The sequence below is a fragment of the Rhipicephalus sanguineus genome, chromosome 11 (genome assembly GCF_013339695.2).
Source record: "Rhipicephalus sanguineus isolate Rsan-2018 chromosome 11, BIME_Rsan_1.4, whole genome shotgun sequence".
Classification (NCBI taxonomy): domain Eukaryota; kingdom Metazoa; phylum Arthropoda; class Arachnida; order Ixodida; family Ixodidae; genus Rhipicephalus; species Rhipicephalus sanguineus.
This window is the reverse complement of record NC_051186.1, coordinates 6,330,690-6,349,417: the sequence shown is the minus strand read 5'-3', so window position 1 is coordinate 6,349,417 and position 18,728 is coordinate 6,330,690. Positions and strand designations below refer to the sequence as shown.

Here is an 18,728-nt window from a genome sequence, read left to right as displayed (position 1 = left end):
GTTCACTTCACATTGTGCAATCTTGGGCGAATAATCTAATGGTCGAGGCAATCGCTTTTGGATCAGGGGTAATCGGGTCCAAATTCTATCCCCAGAAAAATTATTTATTTTTATTCATTACTTCTCTGATACGCGTCAGCTGTGGGCGTGCAGGGTTTCTTGGAACACCAGGTTCACAGGTCAGTAAATGAGAGGTTGGCTTGAACAGTCAACATCTATGGGCAATGCGGGTTGCAACTATTGCACACAACAAATTAGCTCTATTCTACGGTCATTTTACCGGGACCTTTAAAAAACAGATGACTTCACATTGCTATCGCAATGAAATGGCACATACATTGGATGCTGCAGCGTTATTGGGCGACAGAAAGTCGTGCTCCTTCGTAGGCGATGCACGCGAGGTGCCTCACGCCACCACTACTGAAGTACGCAAACAGTTTGGACTTCGGTAATTTCATGCCAACACGGCGCTTTCTCTAACATTTTAGTAATAAACGGCCTCGGCGTTTGCATTGAGCTCACATGCCTCAAATGCCGATATTTGAAAGCACGCAGTTGTGTAACATTATTTCATTTTATATGCCCTCAGAGATTATTTTGCATGAGGGAATAAAAAACTAAGTTCACAAGCCACTTTTGCTTAAACTAACAGTGTGATCGTGTGCTTTATTGCGAACTGTGCTAGCTCCGGCATTCGGAAGCTGGCCTGAGTTATACAAGGAGCTTTGTATTCCGCAAGGACAACACCATCTGACATGAAAAGATAAAACTTTAATAAACAAAAAACACGGAAGATATTTTGCTGTTGCTATGAACAGCATAACCTGTAATGATACATTGATTACTGCTCCTTTACCGAGCCATGGAAACTAGGTGTATTGCATATCTTTTTTTTTTTTTTTGGTATTCAGTATTTCATTCAGTAAGGCTTTCGCGGTGGTAACTTCGGTGGTGCGCAAGCCTCCATGCAAGCTTTTTCGGTCCGGAAGTTGTTGAGGTTGCTGCGGCAGCCACTGTAGCGAAACCTACGGCAGGACTTTTCTTCGGGATCGAAGTAGAACCGTGTGATAGCTTGCTCGCAGGGACCTCTGAAGCGTGGCCGCTCACAAACCGGTCCGGTGAAATCTGAAAGTAAAAGAAAAGACATCTTTTCTTGATCTTGAACAAAATCCTGGTTGGAAACCATTTCACAAACCCGTACTTGTCGCCCGCCATAAAAATTGCTGAAGCGCGTCTTGTGAGGTGATGTCTGTGCAGCAGCAATGTATAGTGAGCCTTCCTTTCCCTCGATATATTTTTGTCCTTTCTATCTACTTTTCCTACAGCAATGCACTAACCTTCCTTTACTTACACCTATCACGACCTGTTTGCCTTTGCGTTGTATTCCCTTAATTCCAAAGGATCATGCACGCGAGTGCCCACATGTAAACACTCGTGGAAATCTCCACATTCAGGTGAACGGGTCAGGAACCACCCTTCGGGCTTTGTGAGTGAGTATGAACTCACGTGCCGGCGCCTCGCTTCAGAGTCTGCTAACATTGCACAGTGAGCCACGCTCGAGCAAAATTGTCATAACGGGAGAGAGTGATCGCGTTTCATCACGCGCACTCAGTGTCATGAAGGGTGCCGACATAGCTCCTTTTCCCCCGTACCATCCTTCCTTGTATCGCATTTGAACGCGATAATCAAGGCGAGGTGCGAGAGAAAGCGGTTTAAGCGGCGACAAACCCCTGCAACTGTCGATTTGTCAGGGAATAAACTCCGATGCCAAGATCATCCAATGATACCTTGAAAAAGTGGTCCATGACCCCTTTAAGACGTACTCTGTCGTTTCCTGTGCCTCTCCAGAACATACTCAGTTCTCTTCTTTACTGAATTTCAGTTGATAACTATGCATTCTAATGCTACCCGACCTCTTTGCAGACAGTAAAGTTCTTCCCTTTGAAATATAACTAAATGATTGGCTCCTCTTTTCTAGCTCCGCTCGTTCGGGTTGAGTCAGGAGGGCCGGAAATGTTGCACATGTGAGCCGGGAACCACGTTATCTGTGAGGATGGGAGGTTGTGTTTCCCGTTTCTTGGAACAAGATTTTGTTGACAACCGCAGCGGCTTTCTAAGAGACGAGGGCCCCCAAAAAAGATATAGTGGCTGTTCTGCAGTCCGAGTAAACGACGGAGGCTCCCGTGCAGGTTCAAAGGGCCACCGCGATGGCCATTCTTCTGCTTCGTGAGTGAAGTTGGTAATTACCGTGGCTCCGTTGACAAGCGATCCATGGTCGTCCACTGCGGAGACGGCGTAGGCGCCTTCCATTCCAATATGTGGCCGCGTCAACGAAGAGAACTGGCGTTTCGTTGCGTGTGATCTCATCGAGTATTGCCTTCGGTCTCGCTTTTTTCCGTCCTTCGTTGTTTGTCGCGTGCATGTTTCTAGAGATGCATAAACGGTAATTGGGTTCTTGGCGTTTATGCCTAGTTGCGACTTCTCTGGTGGCATGAAGGGGTGTATACCTGCTTCTAACAAGATCTCGGTGCCCGCCCGTGAGTGTGAGAGCCGACTAATTTGGGCGTTTCGGTGCGCCTCAAAAATTTCGGTTGCCATGTGGTGCAGCCCCAGTTGTAGGAGTCGTTCCATGCTTGTGTTTCAAGGGAGGCTTAGGACGCTTTTGAATCCTGTTCTGATTAGTGTATCGATTGTGAAAACACATCCTGTGGACCGCAGACACCACTATCGACATCTGAGCGGAATCTTACGGAGCGGAAACTAGAATTTAGAAGCATAGCGCAAAGGTCCCGTTTTTTCAGGCGCCCTCATTTAATGCATAGGACTGTGCATACCCTATTCGGAAGAGCCGGTGCCTGCTGTTTTACGTCGAACAGCTGATAGCATGCTATTTGCCAACAGCAGTGGCGTAGACAGGCGATGGCTCACCGGGCCCGTGTCCACCCCCGTCGGAACTTTGTTTCTCCCATGGTATGCAGAGCACAAAATGACACTCGACGGCACCTACCTGCCTGGACTCAATGTTGGACTAAGGGGTGCCCCTCCCCCCCGTAACAAATTTCCTCCCACGCCACTGGCCAAGAGCCGACATAAATGAAGCGCCGCATATGGATCAGATGCGCTTTTCGCCACGGGGTACCTCCACAGGCCGGCGCCTCGCTCCAGTCTCTGCTAATGTTACACAGTGAGCCATACTCGCGCAGAGGTATCACAACGGGAGAGAGTAATCGCGTATCCCAACCGGCGCTGAAGGTGACGACGTGCCGACGTAGCTTCTTTCCCTTGTACCATCCTTCCCTGTCTACCATCTCACGCAATCATCGCGGCGAGAAACGAGAGAAAGTGCTTAAAGTGGCGACAAAACCCTGTAAATCCGCTCGTTCTTCACGGATTCGAGAAATGTCGATTCCTCAGGCAATAAACCCCAATATAGAGGTCACTTAATAATACCTTGGAAACGTGGTTGATGACCCCTCTAGGACAAACTGCTTCGTTTTCTTACCTTCCCCACAGCATGCATATTTCTCTTCTTTACTGAATCTCGTTTTATAACTATGCGTTTTAAGGCTACCCGACCTCTCTTCAAACAGTAACATGTTTCGCTTTCAAGTATAAATAAGTTATTGGCTCCTCTCTTCCTCTTTACTCTTGCAGAAGAGGCTCAGAACCGTTTTTCTCTCATCACTGCTATTTAATCTGACTTTTCACCTAATGACACTGGACAAGCCCTATACGTCCCATGCATTTTTGATCATGTTGAACTGTCTGCTCAGGAACTAAATGGGGTGTCTACATTTTTGACCACTGTGACCTAAATGATGAGCTAATTCGCATCCTTCAAAATGTGTAGCACAAAACTTTGAAGTTCATCATTTGAATTGTGGTGGAGAGTATTTGTATGCACTTATGCCGAATACGAGGAAAAGTAATCAACTCGTTATCTCAGAATACATAGAAAATAATGGTACCTAAGTAATAATAAGCAAGGTTCTGAGATTATCAAGTTTAAAGTAACAAAACAGCTGAAAAGCAAACATCACTTGCCACAAACACAGCTCAACTATTTCATTTAGTAGGTACAAGCCTGGTAGTCATTGCCAAAGTATTTTTTTCCACTTTTGAGCCTAGCGTCTTGCTTGCCGTGCTTCTTATGTTGAGCTGTCGTGCAGCTATTTCCGCAATGTATCGTTGATGGTGGACAACTTCTTTCAGCAAATTGGCTGTGTTTTGGCGAGGCTTCAATCCTTATTATTTCCGAATTTTGGCATGCGCGATGTTGTCATGATTAAGCTAAAGAACAGCGTCCAATGTCGCAATCCGTAACGCTCTAACGCCTAAACAAAGACAGCAAAGACTCTGCGATGCAATTACCATTAGCTCAACTCTTCAACCGCTCAATTTGCATGCGCAATTATGTCTCATTACATCGCAAATACCATTATTTTCCATTAGAGCATACCATTTACAAGAGAACTGTATTGGTTGCCTGAAATTTGCGCTTGCTGCAGACCTTCTTTACCCTCAGCATCTCAACTTACCGACAGGCACGACAGACACAAGGTGTAATGAGGCCAGGAGCTAAAATTGTGCCAAGAGACGCGCTCCGACAAACAACTGCGATTAAAAAGATGCACCGCGTCTTCTGGTTGCCTTAGAAGTTACCCCACAATTTCTCATGCACAGCTGATCCCAGACAAGCATTTTATTTATCGTACAAAAAGTCGTTTTTTGTTTTTTTAGGAAAATGTACTGAAACCACGCAGTGCATACGAGGGGCTTGTCCTGTGGTGCTTGTTCCCTCGCTACTCGTTTTTGGAAAAACTATTTTTAAGCCACAAAAACACTTCCTAAGAAAAGCACGAATATGAAAAATGTGCACAAAAAGATTCGCTTCACAAATTGCAAAGAAAAGAAAAGCTGACTTATTTTTAAAAATTTGCCTTACCCTGTGACCGCAACGTTCATTGTTGTCATATCGCTTACACTCTCAGCCTTATACACCCTGGTGAGTCTCTCAGTTCTTTTTCTGCCCTTTGAGTGAACGCACATCCTCTACAAATACCAGAGCGCTTTTTCCGCCCGTCTACTGTATTTTCATATTCCTTAGCCTCTCTTCAAATCTAATTTTGCCCTGAGCTTCTCTCGCGCCAAGACTTGTCTGCCCCATATCGCCCTTTACAGCATCATTTCTCGTCTTTCACTGAGCGTTCAACGTGAGGCGTCCCAATGTCCATTGATTCACATGCAGTCCTGATTGCACCTCTGGCGGCCCGAGCATTACCTGCCGGCGTCCCAAATCTCGGAAGATCTACATTTTCTTGCCTGGTATATCTCTCAAGCGTCAGATGGCCCCACCTGTCCAACCCGCTCATGTTTGGGGCTACGATAATCAGCTAAAGGAATAAACGCTAATGCTAAGAAGTTTGCGGACAAACTAAAGCTCTCCTATTGTTGTGGTACTCACTGCGAAGAGAGTTCCCGGACCGTAAACGAGCAATGCTGAAAGACCTTTTCAACACGAAAGTGTTTTATCACGAGGTCTGCCAAGGTCTCACAGACTTCATTTCCGTCAGGATTATGACGTCGGTAAATGACTCACAAACAGATGACAAAAAAAATGTATAAGATAAGTGTTGCTGTTGCGAAAGTCAAACCGACGACCTCTAGGTTCGCGACGATGAGTGCCAGGCGCTCTACCTACCGAACTACCGACGCACATGCACGGTATTTCACAAATGCGCCGTGTATCTATCACAGCTTCTCTCTAACACTGCGCTCACATTTGACACAGACGGTGTCACGTTCTGGGAGCGGTGACGTGCTGTATCGTGACAGTAACGATTCTCGAGAGGGAGCGCTTCGGTAGTCTCGCCTCATCGGAGGACATCGGCGCAGCGCGGCTTAGGCCTTGATTCGATTCGGTGACGACACAGATGGTCTTTTGCCTTTCGCGTCGTGTTAGCGCGTGACGCCTCGTCACCAGCGCAGTTCGGCTCCAACATGAACCAATGCGTTTTTCCGTCGCCTACTGCTTCAAGTGCAATGACACCGACTAAGAAAACTGCTGGATCAAACGCAGCGAACGTCGTGCATGTGAACGTTTCGGTGGAGCGAGAGTCACGCCAGCGACAAGCGGAACACCCTCACGGTTTCACGGCTCAAGCTACGAACTCTGCACTTCGTGTTCCTGAATGGCTGTGGGGTAGTGTATGCATGCGCAGAGGCGTAGGTTATCTATTTACTGAGGAGCAACACCTTGCCATTTCTCGCCTGAAATGACGACGTTTTGCAGGACTGCATATCGTGGTGTTTATTAGGTGCTTGTTTATGCCATCTTTCTGCGGAATTCACCATTTGTTGTGTCCAGATGTATCTTAGCTACTTCAGCTGCCATAACTAGGGCTCCGTGTTTTCGGAATAATCCTAACAATCCAATAAACAATCGCGGGTGAAACTGTTGACAATTGGGATTTATCCGATAAACTCAGATTTTTTTCCCCGAAAGGACAGGTTCAAAGCGGTCATTCATACATAGACCAATTTGGCCGATATAAACTTTACCTTACAACACCAATATGGCGTAGACTGCACTCATCGCACATTTAACAAAGGGTTTGTCGCACACGGAGCGAGAGACGTCAGAGTATGTAGGGTGTAAGGAATGCGATTTGCGTGTCCTTGTAAGCCGGCAGGCTGGTTGGCCGATATAGCCGAAGATCGGACTTTCGCTTAGGATCAGAACAAGCAGGCAAAGGTTTATCGCAGGTATAGTAGGTTATGGCAGTACAGCATCTGCCAGCACGACCAAGTCGCCTGAGGCGGCTCCTTAAGAACGGACCGGCATGGCCTTAAATGAGGTGTCAGTTCAATGTGACGTATCCTCCTCAGGCAGGTGCTGACCGAAGTGCAGGAGTTCGACTGAAGTGCAGGTGTTGCCGAAGTGAAGGGGTTCGACCGAAGTGCATCTGTTGACACCTTTGCACGTTCACTGATCACAGGTGCTCTGGCACAACAGCACGCAGGTGCTGACACCTCCCCACGTTGCGTGATCGCGGGTGCTCTGGCGCAAGGGCCCCCGGGAGCATTAGACGGCATCTGGGTATACGGTCCCCTGTGGGCAGTGGCGGGCGCCACACGACATTGAATATGCAGACCTGGTAATGGGTAATTGCGTCTATTACAACAACTCTAAGGTTGTATTACGCATAGGCATGCGCAGGGTTCCCTATAGGTGGGGGGATACATTGCAGCACCACCCCTACACCCCCACCCCCCCTTGGTCTAGTCCAATGGACATGCTTCACAATAGATGAAAATAATTAAGATGAACCGATGACGTCCATCTCGCAATGGCCTGTTTTCCTGGCTTTCCTGAAGTAAATGTGGGAAGTTCTTGAAATACAACCTCAGAGGCCTTCCGCTACCATTATCGTCAAAAACCTGCGTGGCCATAACCATGCCCTTCATGCAATGACGGTACAGGTCCGACTGAGTTGACTTATGGGGCGGATTTTGAGCCCCCTCCCCTTATGTGATTCAAAGGGGAAGACCCCTCGTGCGTCCTCCTATCGTAATACGCACAAACGTAGGTGTTTTGTTTTCAAGTATTTCTTCCCGTGTGTATATGTGTTTGGGCGTTCAAACGTCCCAGACAACCAAAATACGCTTTGTATGTACTGATGTTGTGTTCAGAAATTTCACATCGGATATTGCAGTATTGAGAATAATGCAAAATTAAACTCCGAATTTCGGAGAATTGGTGATTTACGAGTAATAAACTTCCATAAACGCCGAGTTTCATTAGAAAAATAAAATACCAAAAAGAACCTCCGAATTTCACGAAAAATAAACTCCGAAAACACGGAGCCCTAGCCATAACGGTTAAATCATGAGCGTGGACGCTTATCTTAGGTATGTGGATGTACCATCAATCGCATTCATGCCAGATGGTGCTGTAGCCTCCAAACACCAATAGATAATGTGTAAACTGTCATGTTTCAATGTGCATTAAGCATTAAACTACTTTTGTGCAGACACATTTTACTTTCGTGGTATACCATTTGCTATGACGGAGGGGTCAACCATGTTTCTTCAGTCGGGGTGCGTAAAGGTGTGGCGTGGTCAAGTTCCCATTGATCATCTGCTCCTCGTTGGATTGGGAGCTTTCGTTCTCCGCCGCATTCTGTCCGGGCCGATGTGCTTCACACACCGTCTGGTTTGGCCCCTTGATATGCCACGTGAGCAGAATACTGCTGTTGTTTTTCGGTTTTCGTTTCGCGCCTTCGTGGCTTCTTATTATCATTTTTTTAATTTGCTAGAAATTTGTAGTATCAGGCGCGTGACAGATGCATCTCAGGAACTTAAAATCGCTATTGCCAAGAGATTAAAGAAACCACCGCAGTAGGCCTTAAAGACATTTAGAACGTCTTAGAACATGCGGTTACAGGAATCTTGCGATCCAGGCGTTTCTTACATTCGATCTGAAAACAGACATCCTTAAGAAAGGACCGCGTTTTGTTATGGTTCTTTTAATACCCATTCAGCACCGCACTTACGCGCTCACCCCACGCCCCGTGAACCCGCGAATTGCTTTTTCCTGATATCTGCGTGATCATCGTGATGGTTGTAACAATATGAAGAATGTTGTGCGGCACTTACAAAGTATATGCTCCTTCGTGCTACTGCTTCTTCTCCAGCGCCTTTGGTTGCCTGAAAAGTAAAGGACAGCAGAAACTGAGAAGCGTCAATTAAAGTGGTCTAAGAAAATAATGTAACAGAGATTCAATCAAACTGGGTCGGCAACGCAAACACGCTTCCAGTGTCTCTACTCGCACACTTGCGCGGAAAAGAAATTCTTCAGAACATCTACCTAGGGCGCAGGGTATTCCCTCTGCCACATTCTAAATTAAATAGGCCACAGGCGGTTTCATTGAGGCTTCTGCAGACACGGACGTACCCTAACCTGGTCGTTATCAATATAATTAATCCGGACTGCGGAGTTTTAGTCCACTGTATTAAGTGTAGGGGTTCGCATGATTTAGACAACATGCTCTGGCGCTGCTCGACATTTGACGGTAATGGTTCTCAAGGTAAACATTGACCTGCTGGTGGACCGTCTCAGGGCTCTCCAGAAGGCCGGTGTGGCAACGGAGGGGCTCGGCATCTCTGCCCCGGCGTGGGAGCGGCCGGCATCAGTCCCAGACTGATTCCTCATAGTGTTGTCGATTAGGAAGGCTCTGAGATCAGGCTAGTTCACTCGCAGATGAAGCGAGAGCACTGCAAGAGTGAAGCAACTGTATTGCTCTCGTCAGAACACCTTAACTCCGTGGGGAAGTAGTGGAGAGTTAGCCGCGGAACTTACTCTTTCCTTGAAGGCAGAGTAAAAGAGACTGCGAACTCTCTGCTACTCAGATGGAGTTCCCAATATACGGAACTCCCGCGCCGACGTAGCGTGAAGAGGGTCGGGAACTCCCTCCGAAACAGACGGAGTACAATCTAGCGCGAGTTTCTTGCCGAAACCCAGAGCGATATATAACTGTCTCTTAACCATAAGCATACGAGCGTAGACGCCACAAATGACACTTTAATGTGCAAGTTTAGAGGAGAGCTTTTAGTGAAAACGAAAGAAAGTGTTCCTGATCGTCAAGCCCTCGTTTCTGAAACGCCATAAGAGGCAGCTTCGAAGGCTCGAACAGCGGCAACTTCCAACACATCGCCAAACCTTAGTTTACAACACAAACGAATTGCCACTTGAATAAGGTAGACATTAAAAGCATTATTGCAATCAATATAAACAAGAAAGTCGTGGAAAAAAATAATGAACCTGCCACCTTCACATTCTCAGCCGAGTTCTCTACCACTACGCCACGCTGCAGTTTCTTTATTTAATGCATAGAAAGATTACCTGTTAACAATGTGTACCGCGCACTATTTAATTTGTTACAATATAAATTACCTTAACATGCACAACACCCACTTTGTTCACTAGAGTAGGAACATTTCCTAAGGCAATGTGCGCACCTGTGTGGCTGCACATTCTTTTGTTGCTGTGGTGGACGATAATGAGAATGATGAATAATTATTACGGTGGCATGTTATAATGTCTTGGAAACCTTTAACCACCCACTCACTACCCAGTTTACATGGTGTGACGCCTGGTGCGATTCTGCTCTTATGCCACGTAATATCACGCCTCTTAGCACGTTTCCTCGTCATACATGAAGCTTGTATAATCTTTTTCAGAAAATGATTGAACCATTTGTGGTAGAATGCTTGCTAGCCACGCCGAACGCTTGGGTTCGAATCCACCTCGAACCCTGTATTATAGCGGAGCTGTTATGCTTTTCCGTATGGCACGCAGCGACGACACAAAACTCGGCTGGTATGAGTCACAGAAAGCGGGTATGTGCCAAGCAGCTCCTAGCATAGCATTGTCATGCATAACGTAGGAAGATGGTGGAAAAGGGAAGTGATGGTGAGAAGTAACGGTGCGAAGGTGAAGAGGAACGAAAGGAGCTTCCACTGAGCTCTTTTTAACAATAGAGCTGTTCACGCTCCAATGTTCATTTGTCGTGAAAAACATTGTCATCATCATGGCCTGATACGAGCCCTCTTTGTCCTCTTCTTCGCTTACAGAACACGTGGGCCTACTTGTCCGGCGTGGGATGCAATGATTCATGGACGAGAGAACGAGTGCAAAGCGAGAGAGAGAGAAAGAGAGAGAGAGAAACAACGAGAGAGAAAGGAAGGGATGAAAGATAGAAATAGAAAGACAGATGAAGAAATAGAAATACAGAGAAAGAAACAGACACAAAAATACATATAAAAACACAGAGAAAAAGAGAAAGAGAAAAGAAGAGGGAAAGAGAGAGAATCAAAGAAAGATTGAGAAAGACATAGAAACAGAGAGAGAAAGAATGGGAAGAAAGATAGAAAGAGCCGGAAAAACAGAAAGACAAAGATAGCAGGTTCGCCAGGTTCTTAAGCTGGGGCAAAGTCCCGCGCCGTAAGCGTGACCTTAGTTGCAGAGGCGACCGCTACAGGCGCAGCTCGCGCGAAAGAGAAGTCTTCTTCCTCTTGTTCTTCGAGCGCCTTGATGATGATATTAACGCAGGCAAAACCACATATAGCGTAGCCAAGTGTAGCATGCGGCACTCGCTCCACTCCGGCGCGTGCTCTAGTTAGATAGGAGACTGCTAGAAGGTCACAAATGCGCGCTTCCTTCTCTTTCGACAGACGGAGGGGAGGAAAAGAGGAAGGGAGGGAGAGAGAGAGGAAGAGGGCGTGCAGGGGAATTACCATACTGCGTCTGCTCGGGCGTCTAAATGGTTTTTTCCCTAAGTCAGCAGGATAAACTCATGGCGCTGCCAAGGAGAGGGCAACGCCATAAAGCAGAAGCTGTGAAGGAGCAGGTGAAAAGGAAACAAACAAGGAGACAAGCAGGAAATGTGTCAGTCAAGAGCGTAAGGAAAATCACACCATCTCCCGCTAAAGGGGACCATGAGGCAATGCGAAGCAGCGTTTCGGCATGTAGAGCCCGCGTTTCAGAGGGGGAGTGGAGAGGGAAGGGGAGAGAGGCAAAAGGGAGAGGGGAAGTGGAGAGGGGGAGAGGCTAGAGAGAGGGAAGAGGGGAAGATAGCAAGGGGAGAGGGGTGGGGGAGAGGGGAGAGGGGAGTGGAAAGTGGAGAGGGCGATTGGAGAGGGGAGTGGAGAGGGCTTGCGCATGCGCAGTAATGGTGGTCACGCCACACACCACCACCAGCACCACCGGATTGAACTCCGCTATAAGATGCTTCACATCTAAAACATGTAACCCATAAAAGGAAATAGATCCTCGCTGTTTGGGGCCGTTCTCGTAGCTGGGGTGGCGCTAGATGGTACAATTTCATTTTCTTTTTTGCTTCTTCTTTCTTTTTTCTAGAACAAAAAACATTTGTTGGTGCAAGCCCTATTTATTTTCGTTCAATTGGTTTACACCTGTTATACCTCGGTGGCACGGGCAGAGGCGCTTTATTTTATGTTCTTTTCTAAAAAGGCTCACCATAACTTTAGTTAGTCGTCAGTCAGTGCGCTTCGATACTAATAACATGAACGAAGAAGACAAGGCGGCGGAGCGGAAGGCTCGCAAGGCAGTAGCAGTGCGGGCTGGCCGCCAAGACCCTGCGGTGAGAGATCGCGAGGTTGCAGAGAGAGGTCAGCGTCGTGCGGACCCCGTGTTACAAGCCCGCGAAGCCGAAGCAGCGTGGAAGCGGTGGTAGGAAAACCTCGAAGAGGTACGGGCGTTGGATGCAGCGGCCATGCGCCGAAAGCGGTCGCTACCTGAAGTTGGTGGCGCCGACGCGCGCTTCAAGCGCGATTTCCTCGACCACACTTTCGGCCACAGCTGCAAGGTCTGCGACTGGTTGTGGTTCGACAACAACCTGACCACAATCGCTAATATAAAAACGTTTGACGTCTTTAAATGACAGTAGAGCAATTGTACGGAGCATTCACGGGTTACCCGATTATCTCCGAGCCAGCTCCTCAATCATCATTCACTTCGTGGATATTGCGTGTTTTTTGTGTTCTGTGTTATTGAATGCACATGAAAAAAGTCTATCGCGCATGCTTACAAACGTTCGTGTTTGTGTCGGATATGAAATAAACCCTCAGCTGACAGTCAGCGGTGTCCGTGTGCCTTGTATCTTGTACTGCACAAGCCATTCATAGATAGTACTTCTTATGCTTGCACCTTGAAAAAACCCCATCAATTGCGCGTTTAGTTAAAGGATTCTTAGAATAAATAGGTCGGTGCCCTTTCGCGCAATGGGAAATGATCGTTCCACAGTATCACCACTGGCACTACACATCGTTCTTACAACCCCAGAACCTGCACACTCGTGCATGGCATGCCTACCCACTGCAATATGCCTCTCGGATACCGCTTCCGATTATAGAATTATATCCCATTATGGACCTGTGTGGGCACAGTAAATAATGAAGATCTCCTGACTCTTATGCTTGGAAAGCGATATGCCTCTCGGATAACGTTTTCTTATGAACACAGTTGGACGCTGTCACTCATGAAGATCAACTCACTCTTATGTTCGGAGCACGTCTGTTCGCACAGCTCTTTGGTTTCGAAATTGTTCTCATTCCCGGCGCAACCACCGAAAAAGAACTTTTCACACTGGGCTGCCTCCGCGTTGTACCACCATCTGAGCAACGACGCTTTGCAGGATCCCGGGCGGGCTGGCAGTTGGCACCGCTCAGGGATGCCGGAAGCGGCTGCAAAGAACCATACGTAAAGAAGATGTATGCAATGAACATAAGTTGACGCTAGAACAGCTCTTATTGAGAACAGCTCTTACTAAAGGGACACTATACGACAGGGGTCTCAAGCACGCGGCCCGTGGACCCTCTGGTAGCTGCCTGCGCCCGCGCACGACTGTCTTCGTCCCATAATTTTATCACTTTGTGACTGAGTTCATGTGAATTTGCTAAATTGGACTCGCATTAATTTCTCGCCTATTGCGGTTACTAAGGCTTTGTTCTGGCATGCTACGCAGACGTGACTGGCCTCAAGCGTTTTATTCGTGAGGCAGCCCATGCGATAGAACAAAAACTCGATATTACAGAATCGGCGTCCACATTTGCATCATTCTGAAGATTGGTATCGATATGTTCAGTTCAGTTGACAAACAGCGAAGGCTCAAATAACATTGCAAATAAGACAAACGGCGAAGTTTCGAAATAACATAGCAGATGATCAGTGACGCGTTCCTGGAAGGTAGATGATGAGGCAATGGTGATAATGTCATAGGGCAGGCCGTTCCAGTTCCATATGTTGTTCGTAACCTCTGACGCAAAATCCCCTTCAGAAATGATCCTTGTATGCGATATGGGAAAAGCTTAGCCTATTTCAAACCTTTTGTTCAATTATCTGTATCTCTCTCCCCCCTAACCCCGCTCCTACCTTCTTCGCTGCCCCAGCCCTTGCGGGAATAAATTTCTTGACTGCGGGGAAACGCTTTTGCTCCTATTAGTGTATTGCTCCTTCGCGGTACCAAAGACACATCGCTTGCTGCGAGAAAAAACTTGGTAAGCGAGAAAACGCCCAGAAAGGTAATACGGTTGGCAATGCCACCTTGAAGTTCCCGCATCAGGCACGGTGACGTCATAGATTTTATGCGAAGACTTGAGAGACCCAGTTTAAGGAAATTTCGTTGAGCCATTGTAGCCAAAATACGAAAAACCGCTTTGAAATCCGTGATGTCATCAACGGAGACTTCGGCGAAAAATTTTCAAGCAATACTTTTCACATTCATTTTCTCATACATTATTTCACTCATGGAGGTGAAATCAACGACGCTACAGTTTTCGTAGTTTGTCAGTCTTATAACTAACCAACTTATCACTCTAAACTGATTTATTATTTCGTATTAGTGTCTTTTCACTTACATCGTAGAGTGACCCGCATTACCCAAGGCGCCGCTTCCTTTTAGCGCCGTGGGAAAATATACACCATGAATTGATCCAATTCCATATGGGCAGTTGAAGCAACAAGTTGTCCGTGACGTCACGCAAAAATCTGTGAAGTGACGCACGGAAATTTCGGCATAATATTTAAACATGAAACATTGATCTTGATTTTCTTCTCTATTATTAACCTGTGGTGGTGGAATTAGCGTCATTAGAGCTTTAAAAGCAAATTTGTCAATCTAGACCAATTCTTTGTTTCACTTTAGTGTCCCTTTAATAGAGAAACCTGGCCACAGGCGTCCATTTGTTGAAAAGAAAATACATCATTTCCTGGAGGTTCAATTTAAATGCATATTAAGCGTCCACTTCGCATTCCTAGGGCTGAGCTGCCATTGCAAGACACTCGTTATGGCAAGCGTATTTTATTACCATTTTATGCCGATTTTAATTAAGAGCGAGCAGCCGTCGTGTGACCGGGAGATGCACAAACAGGTGGACGTTTGGGCGACATGTGGTGAAGTGAGGTTGGTAAGCTCTAGAGTCTAAAATGTTTTCCCTAGCTTCGAAATTTCACTATATATATATATATCGACCGGCACCTACACATCAGTGAACACACGCTGCACATGTAGATTACGCTTTCGATGGAGCAACAATGCATCTCAAGCTGAGCACGTATTTCAGCGAACAACCTATGACACGCCAGATTTGAGAATTTAGCATATTTTGTGATCAGAATGCCGCACAAATACATAACACGATCTTTAGTAATATTCTGCCACCAGAAACGTCTTCTGCACAGGGTCTTGATCAAAACTTGGGATCAGGGCTGGGCAAAGATACTTTGAAATTGTATCGCGATACGATACAATATACTCAGACAAGAAGTATTGGAGATACAGATACAAGATACTGCCGCAATAATTGTATCCGATACGATACTTGGCGATTGTATCTTAAGATACTTCGATACGTTATCAAATTTGTTATTACATCTCCATATAATGTAGCAGCAAACGCCAATGTACGAAAATGTCTGCTTGAAAATTTCTTAACTGTGACCTATCTTGTCTCACTTGAATGAAATGTCTGTTAGTATCTCGAAAGTATTGCCCTTCATCTCAAAGTACATTAGTTTCCACCCAAAACAACTTATTGGGGTTTGTTTTCGCTTCTTCACAGGACAACTCTTTATACACTTCGCTGACAGCGGTTCTTGCTTGTTATTTTTGCAATTGATGGGAGTCACTGCTCAACTTGCCGACCAGCTAGCGGGTTGCCGTATAATCACAATAATTTCAATAAGAAGCCTTCCCACGACTGCGCAAATACTGGTGTGGACTTTTACTTTGTCCGTAAAAGACAGCTTGCACAAAACCGTATATAGTGACAGGTGTACAGCAGCAGCGGCGCTGGTAGCGACATTTTCTTTTTTTTTCTTTTTTTTTGGGGGGGGGGGGGTGCGGGGTGGAACGCATGGTGTATACTAGAGGTTTGAGACCTTTCGCTAGCGGCCCGGCCCACACACATGACCGTCTTCATCCCATTTGTTTTTATTTTCGAAATGAGTACGTTCGTGAGCTGCACAGACATGATTGGTCTCAAGCATTCCTTTCGTGAGGAACATGTGGTCACCATGTGCTGAAACATAACCGTGGAACAAAAACTCACTCAGTCCTTGTCTTTCTTGTCTTCGTGGTCCGTCTTCATTTGCGCTGAAGTTCTGTTCCTAAATGCTATGTACCAACTAGGCCCAACAAAAGTTTTACTGAAAAACTCACTCGTTGTGTACATCGGTATCGATGTTTCTCGAATCCTGACTCCAAATCCCCTTCAGAAATGGCCTATATATGAGATATGGGAAAGGCTTCCTTTAAATCGTAATTTTGTTCAAACTCTCTCCCACCATCCTCAGTGTACCGGCCCTTGCAGCTAAATTTAGCGACTGCGGCCCGCTGGCTATAAGCTGAGTTTGAGACCCCTGGTGTATACGCAGATGACGTAAAACTGCAATGAATATTCATATTCTATTTATCTGCTGGCGTAAAGGATTCTTTGTTGATAGACTCACTAACGTGCAATCTTATTAGCAATTTTTCTTCAACGAGAGAACATGTGCAACACAGAAGCATCTCAGACGTATTGTATAGTTGCATTCAGCGTCGCAGGACGCCGCCGCTATTGGCGCTATTGCCGCTTTTAGCTCACATTACGTAGCGATTAGTAATACGAAAAATATTTAAGAAGGCCTAAAAGAGGAAAACAAATATAAGCAAAATAGAGAGGTGGTTGTGTGTCAAACATTAACATTGAATGAGTACAGAAACACAATACAGAGGGCGCCCTTAATATCTATGAGCATGGAGTATCGTGAACTTACCTGTTGAGACAATAGAAAATTCGGTGCCTATGGAAAATTGCCTGAAACGGCTCGTTGGGGCGCTCATGAGTAAAAGGGAGCATTCAGTAAAACAACGTTTCTCGAATCCCCTTCCTAACATCTTTAAGGTGGCTCCTAATGATTTCCATTATTATAATGCAAACTCAATTTCGCAATTTTCCTAAGCGGTAAGCAGAATGTTTTGTACTGTATACTCAAGCACGCCCACATAATTATATATTTGTTTTCAAAATTGCCTTGGCAACGTGTAAAACAGTAGTAGAAATAAAGCGACAGAAGAATAAAGCAGAGATCTTATTTCGAGAGCGCGTTACAAAAGACCTACTGCAGTGACCAGACCGGACAAACAGTGCAGAGACCTAGGTAATGTACGGGATGCAAAATGACAGCTAAGAAAGCACTAGTGCAAATAATGACATTATGATTTCATAAATTCTTTGAACAAATGTAGCAGGAAGTGAAAAATACGGTACGCCAAGATATTTTCACTTAGATAAACGCTTGCTCTTTTAGATCTAGTTTCAGTACCAGTGGGGCTAAAGTTTTTAGAATATTATTTGCATATAATTTAATTCACTGCATGCAAGTCAAGCTTACATCCACGAGATCCTTCCAATCGCTGATATGTAAAATCCACGCGACGCAAAGGAACCCTATTCTTGCACGCATCACATTTCGTTACGGAGCAAGACGCAAGACGCAAGAGAATCTTCAATAACGACACTGTAGCAATAGCAAAATTTGCGCGATAGACACCACGCGCAGTGGAGTACGTGGCGCAGGACAGTTGCTAAGAGCAAGTGTCGCGGCACTGCGCAACTCAAAAGAAAAAGAGATCGAGAAAACAAAAGGTACGTGGGCTAGGCGTAGACGTCCGCGCGCTTGTCGTCCTTATCTTCTGCCCTCACTGGAGGACTCTGGCGGAAAAATAAAATTGCGTCACTGCCCTAAGACTTATTCAGATGGCTTAGTGGCGCCAGTACCAGCTTGAGAAGCGAATATTGGCCAGCGATAATTGTTTCGCACGGTTGTGTTGCGATAGAAGTATCTTGTATCTTAAGATACACGATATATTATCGAATGTATCGGAAATACAGATACAGATACTCGTCTTTCAAGACGTATCGCGATACAGGTACAAGATACCCATAGAGTATCTAAGATAGTATCTAAGATACATGTATCTTCGATACTGCCCAGCACTGCTTGGGATTAACAATAAAATGGCTTTTACTCAGTGACTTTACTCAGCGTCTGTTATGTGAAGTGCAATTGAAAATTATTGATATACATACCCCATGCAGCACTGACGAGTGCTATAAGAATGTAGAGCTTCATGCTGCCGTTAGCGTTCAACCAACTGCGTCCTGCCTTTCGCGGGCGACGGTTTTGTAAGAAGACCAGATGTCCCATTGAGGAACTCCGCATATTGCATACCAGGAAACGAGGATATTACATGGATACGTGCAACACTGAACGGTGATAACAACTGATACAGCACAATAACGGTTGGTAATCAGCTTTTCTAAGCTCACTGTAGCAAGTAAAACAATGGGAATTCGTCAACTCACGATAGCAGCTATCCCCATGGTCTCTAGCTTTGCCCCTCAACAACACGGATGGAAGCGCAGCTGCCTGGTTCGTGAATCGTCGAACGAAATGATCACGTCCGAAAATTTTAAGGAGTGAAATATTGAAGTAAAGAGCACAAATTCTGCGAATAGAAGCCAATAATTGCTCGGGTTTGTTTTGGTTACAATAAGTGGTTTACTGAGCTAGTTCGTGGCCCAAGCTTGGCTTGTCTTCACTCTTTGTTGAAATCCTAAATCATCGTTATGGAGTAGTAGTAGTTAATTATCTAGAAACT

General features: G+C 45.8%; 1 protein-coding gene across 1 annotated transcript; it reads right to left on the bottom strand.

Moving 5' to 3' along the window:
* Positions 1–850: 850 nt before the first annotated feature.
* On the bottom strand, positions 851–18,269 carry LOC119375557 (putative Kunitz-type serine protease inhibitor). Its single transcript, XM_037645752.1, has 4 exons — positions 18,157–18,269; positions 13,078–13,266; positions 8,659–8,709; positions 851–1,125 (listed from the first exon to the last, which is right to left on the bottom strand). Exons 1-4 carry the CDS (start codon positions 18,197–18,199, stop codon positions 920–922), a joined length of 489 nt encoding a protein of 162 aa, XP_037501680.1. The 5' UTR covers positions 18,200–18,269; the 3' UTR covers positions 851–919.
* Positions 18,270–18,728: the final 459 nt, after the last annotated feature.

Excerpts from the sequence above, each read along its gene's own strand:
- LOC119375557 (XM_037645752.1), bottom strand. The coding sequence starts at position 18,199 with ATGAAGCTCTACATTCTTATAGCACTCGTCAGTGCTGCATGGG. Across the intron at positions 8,710-13,077 it reads GACGTGCTCCGAACATAAGA|GCAACCAAAGGCGCTGGAGA; the intron begins GTGAGTTGATCT and ends TTTACTTTTCAG. Across the intron at positions 1,126-8,658 it reads CACGAAGGAGCATATACTTT|ATTTCACCGGACCGGTTTGT; the intron begins GTAAGTGCCGCA and ends TTTTACTTTCAG.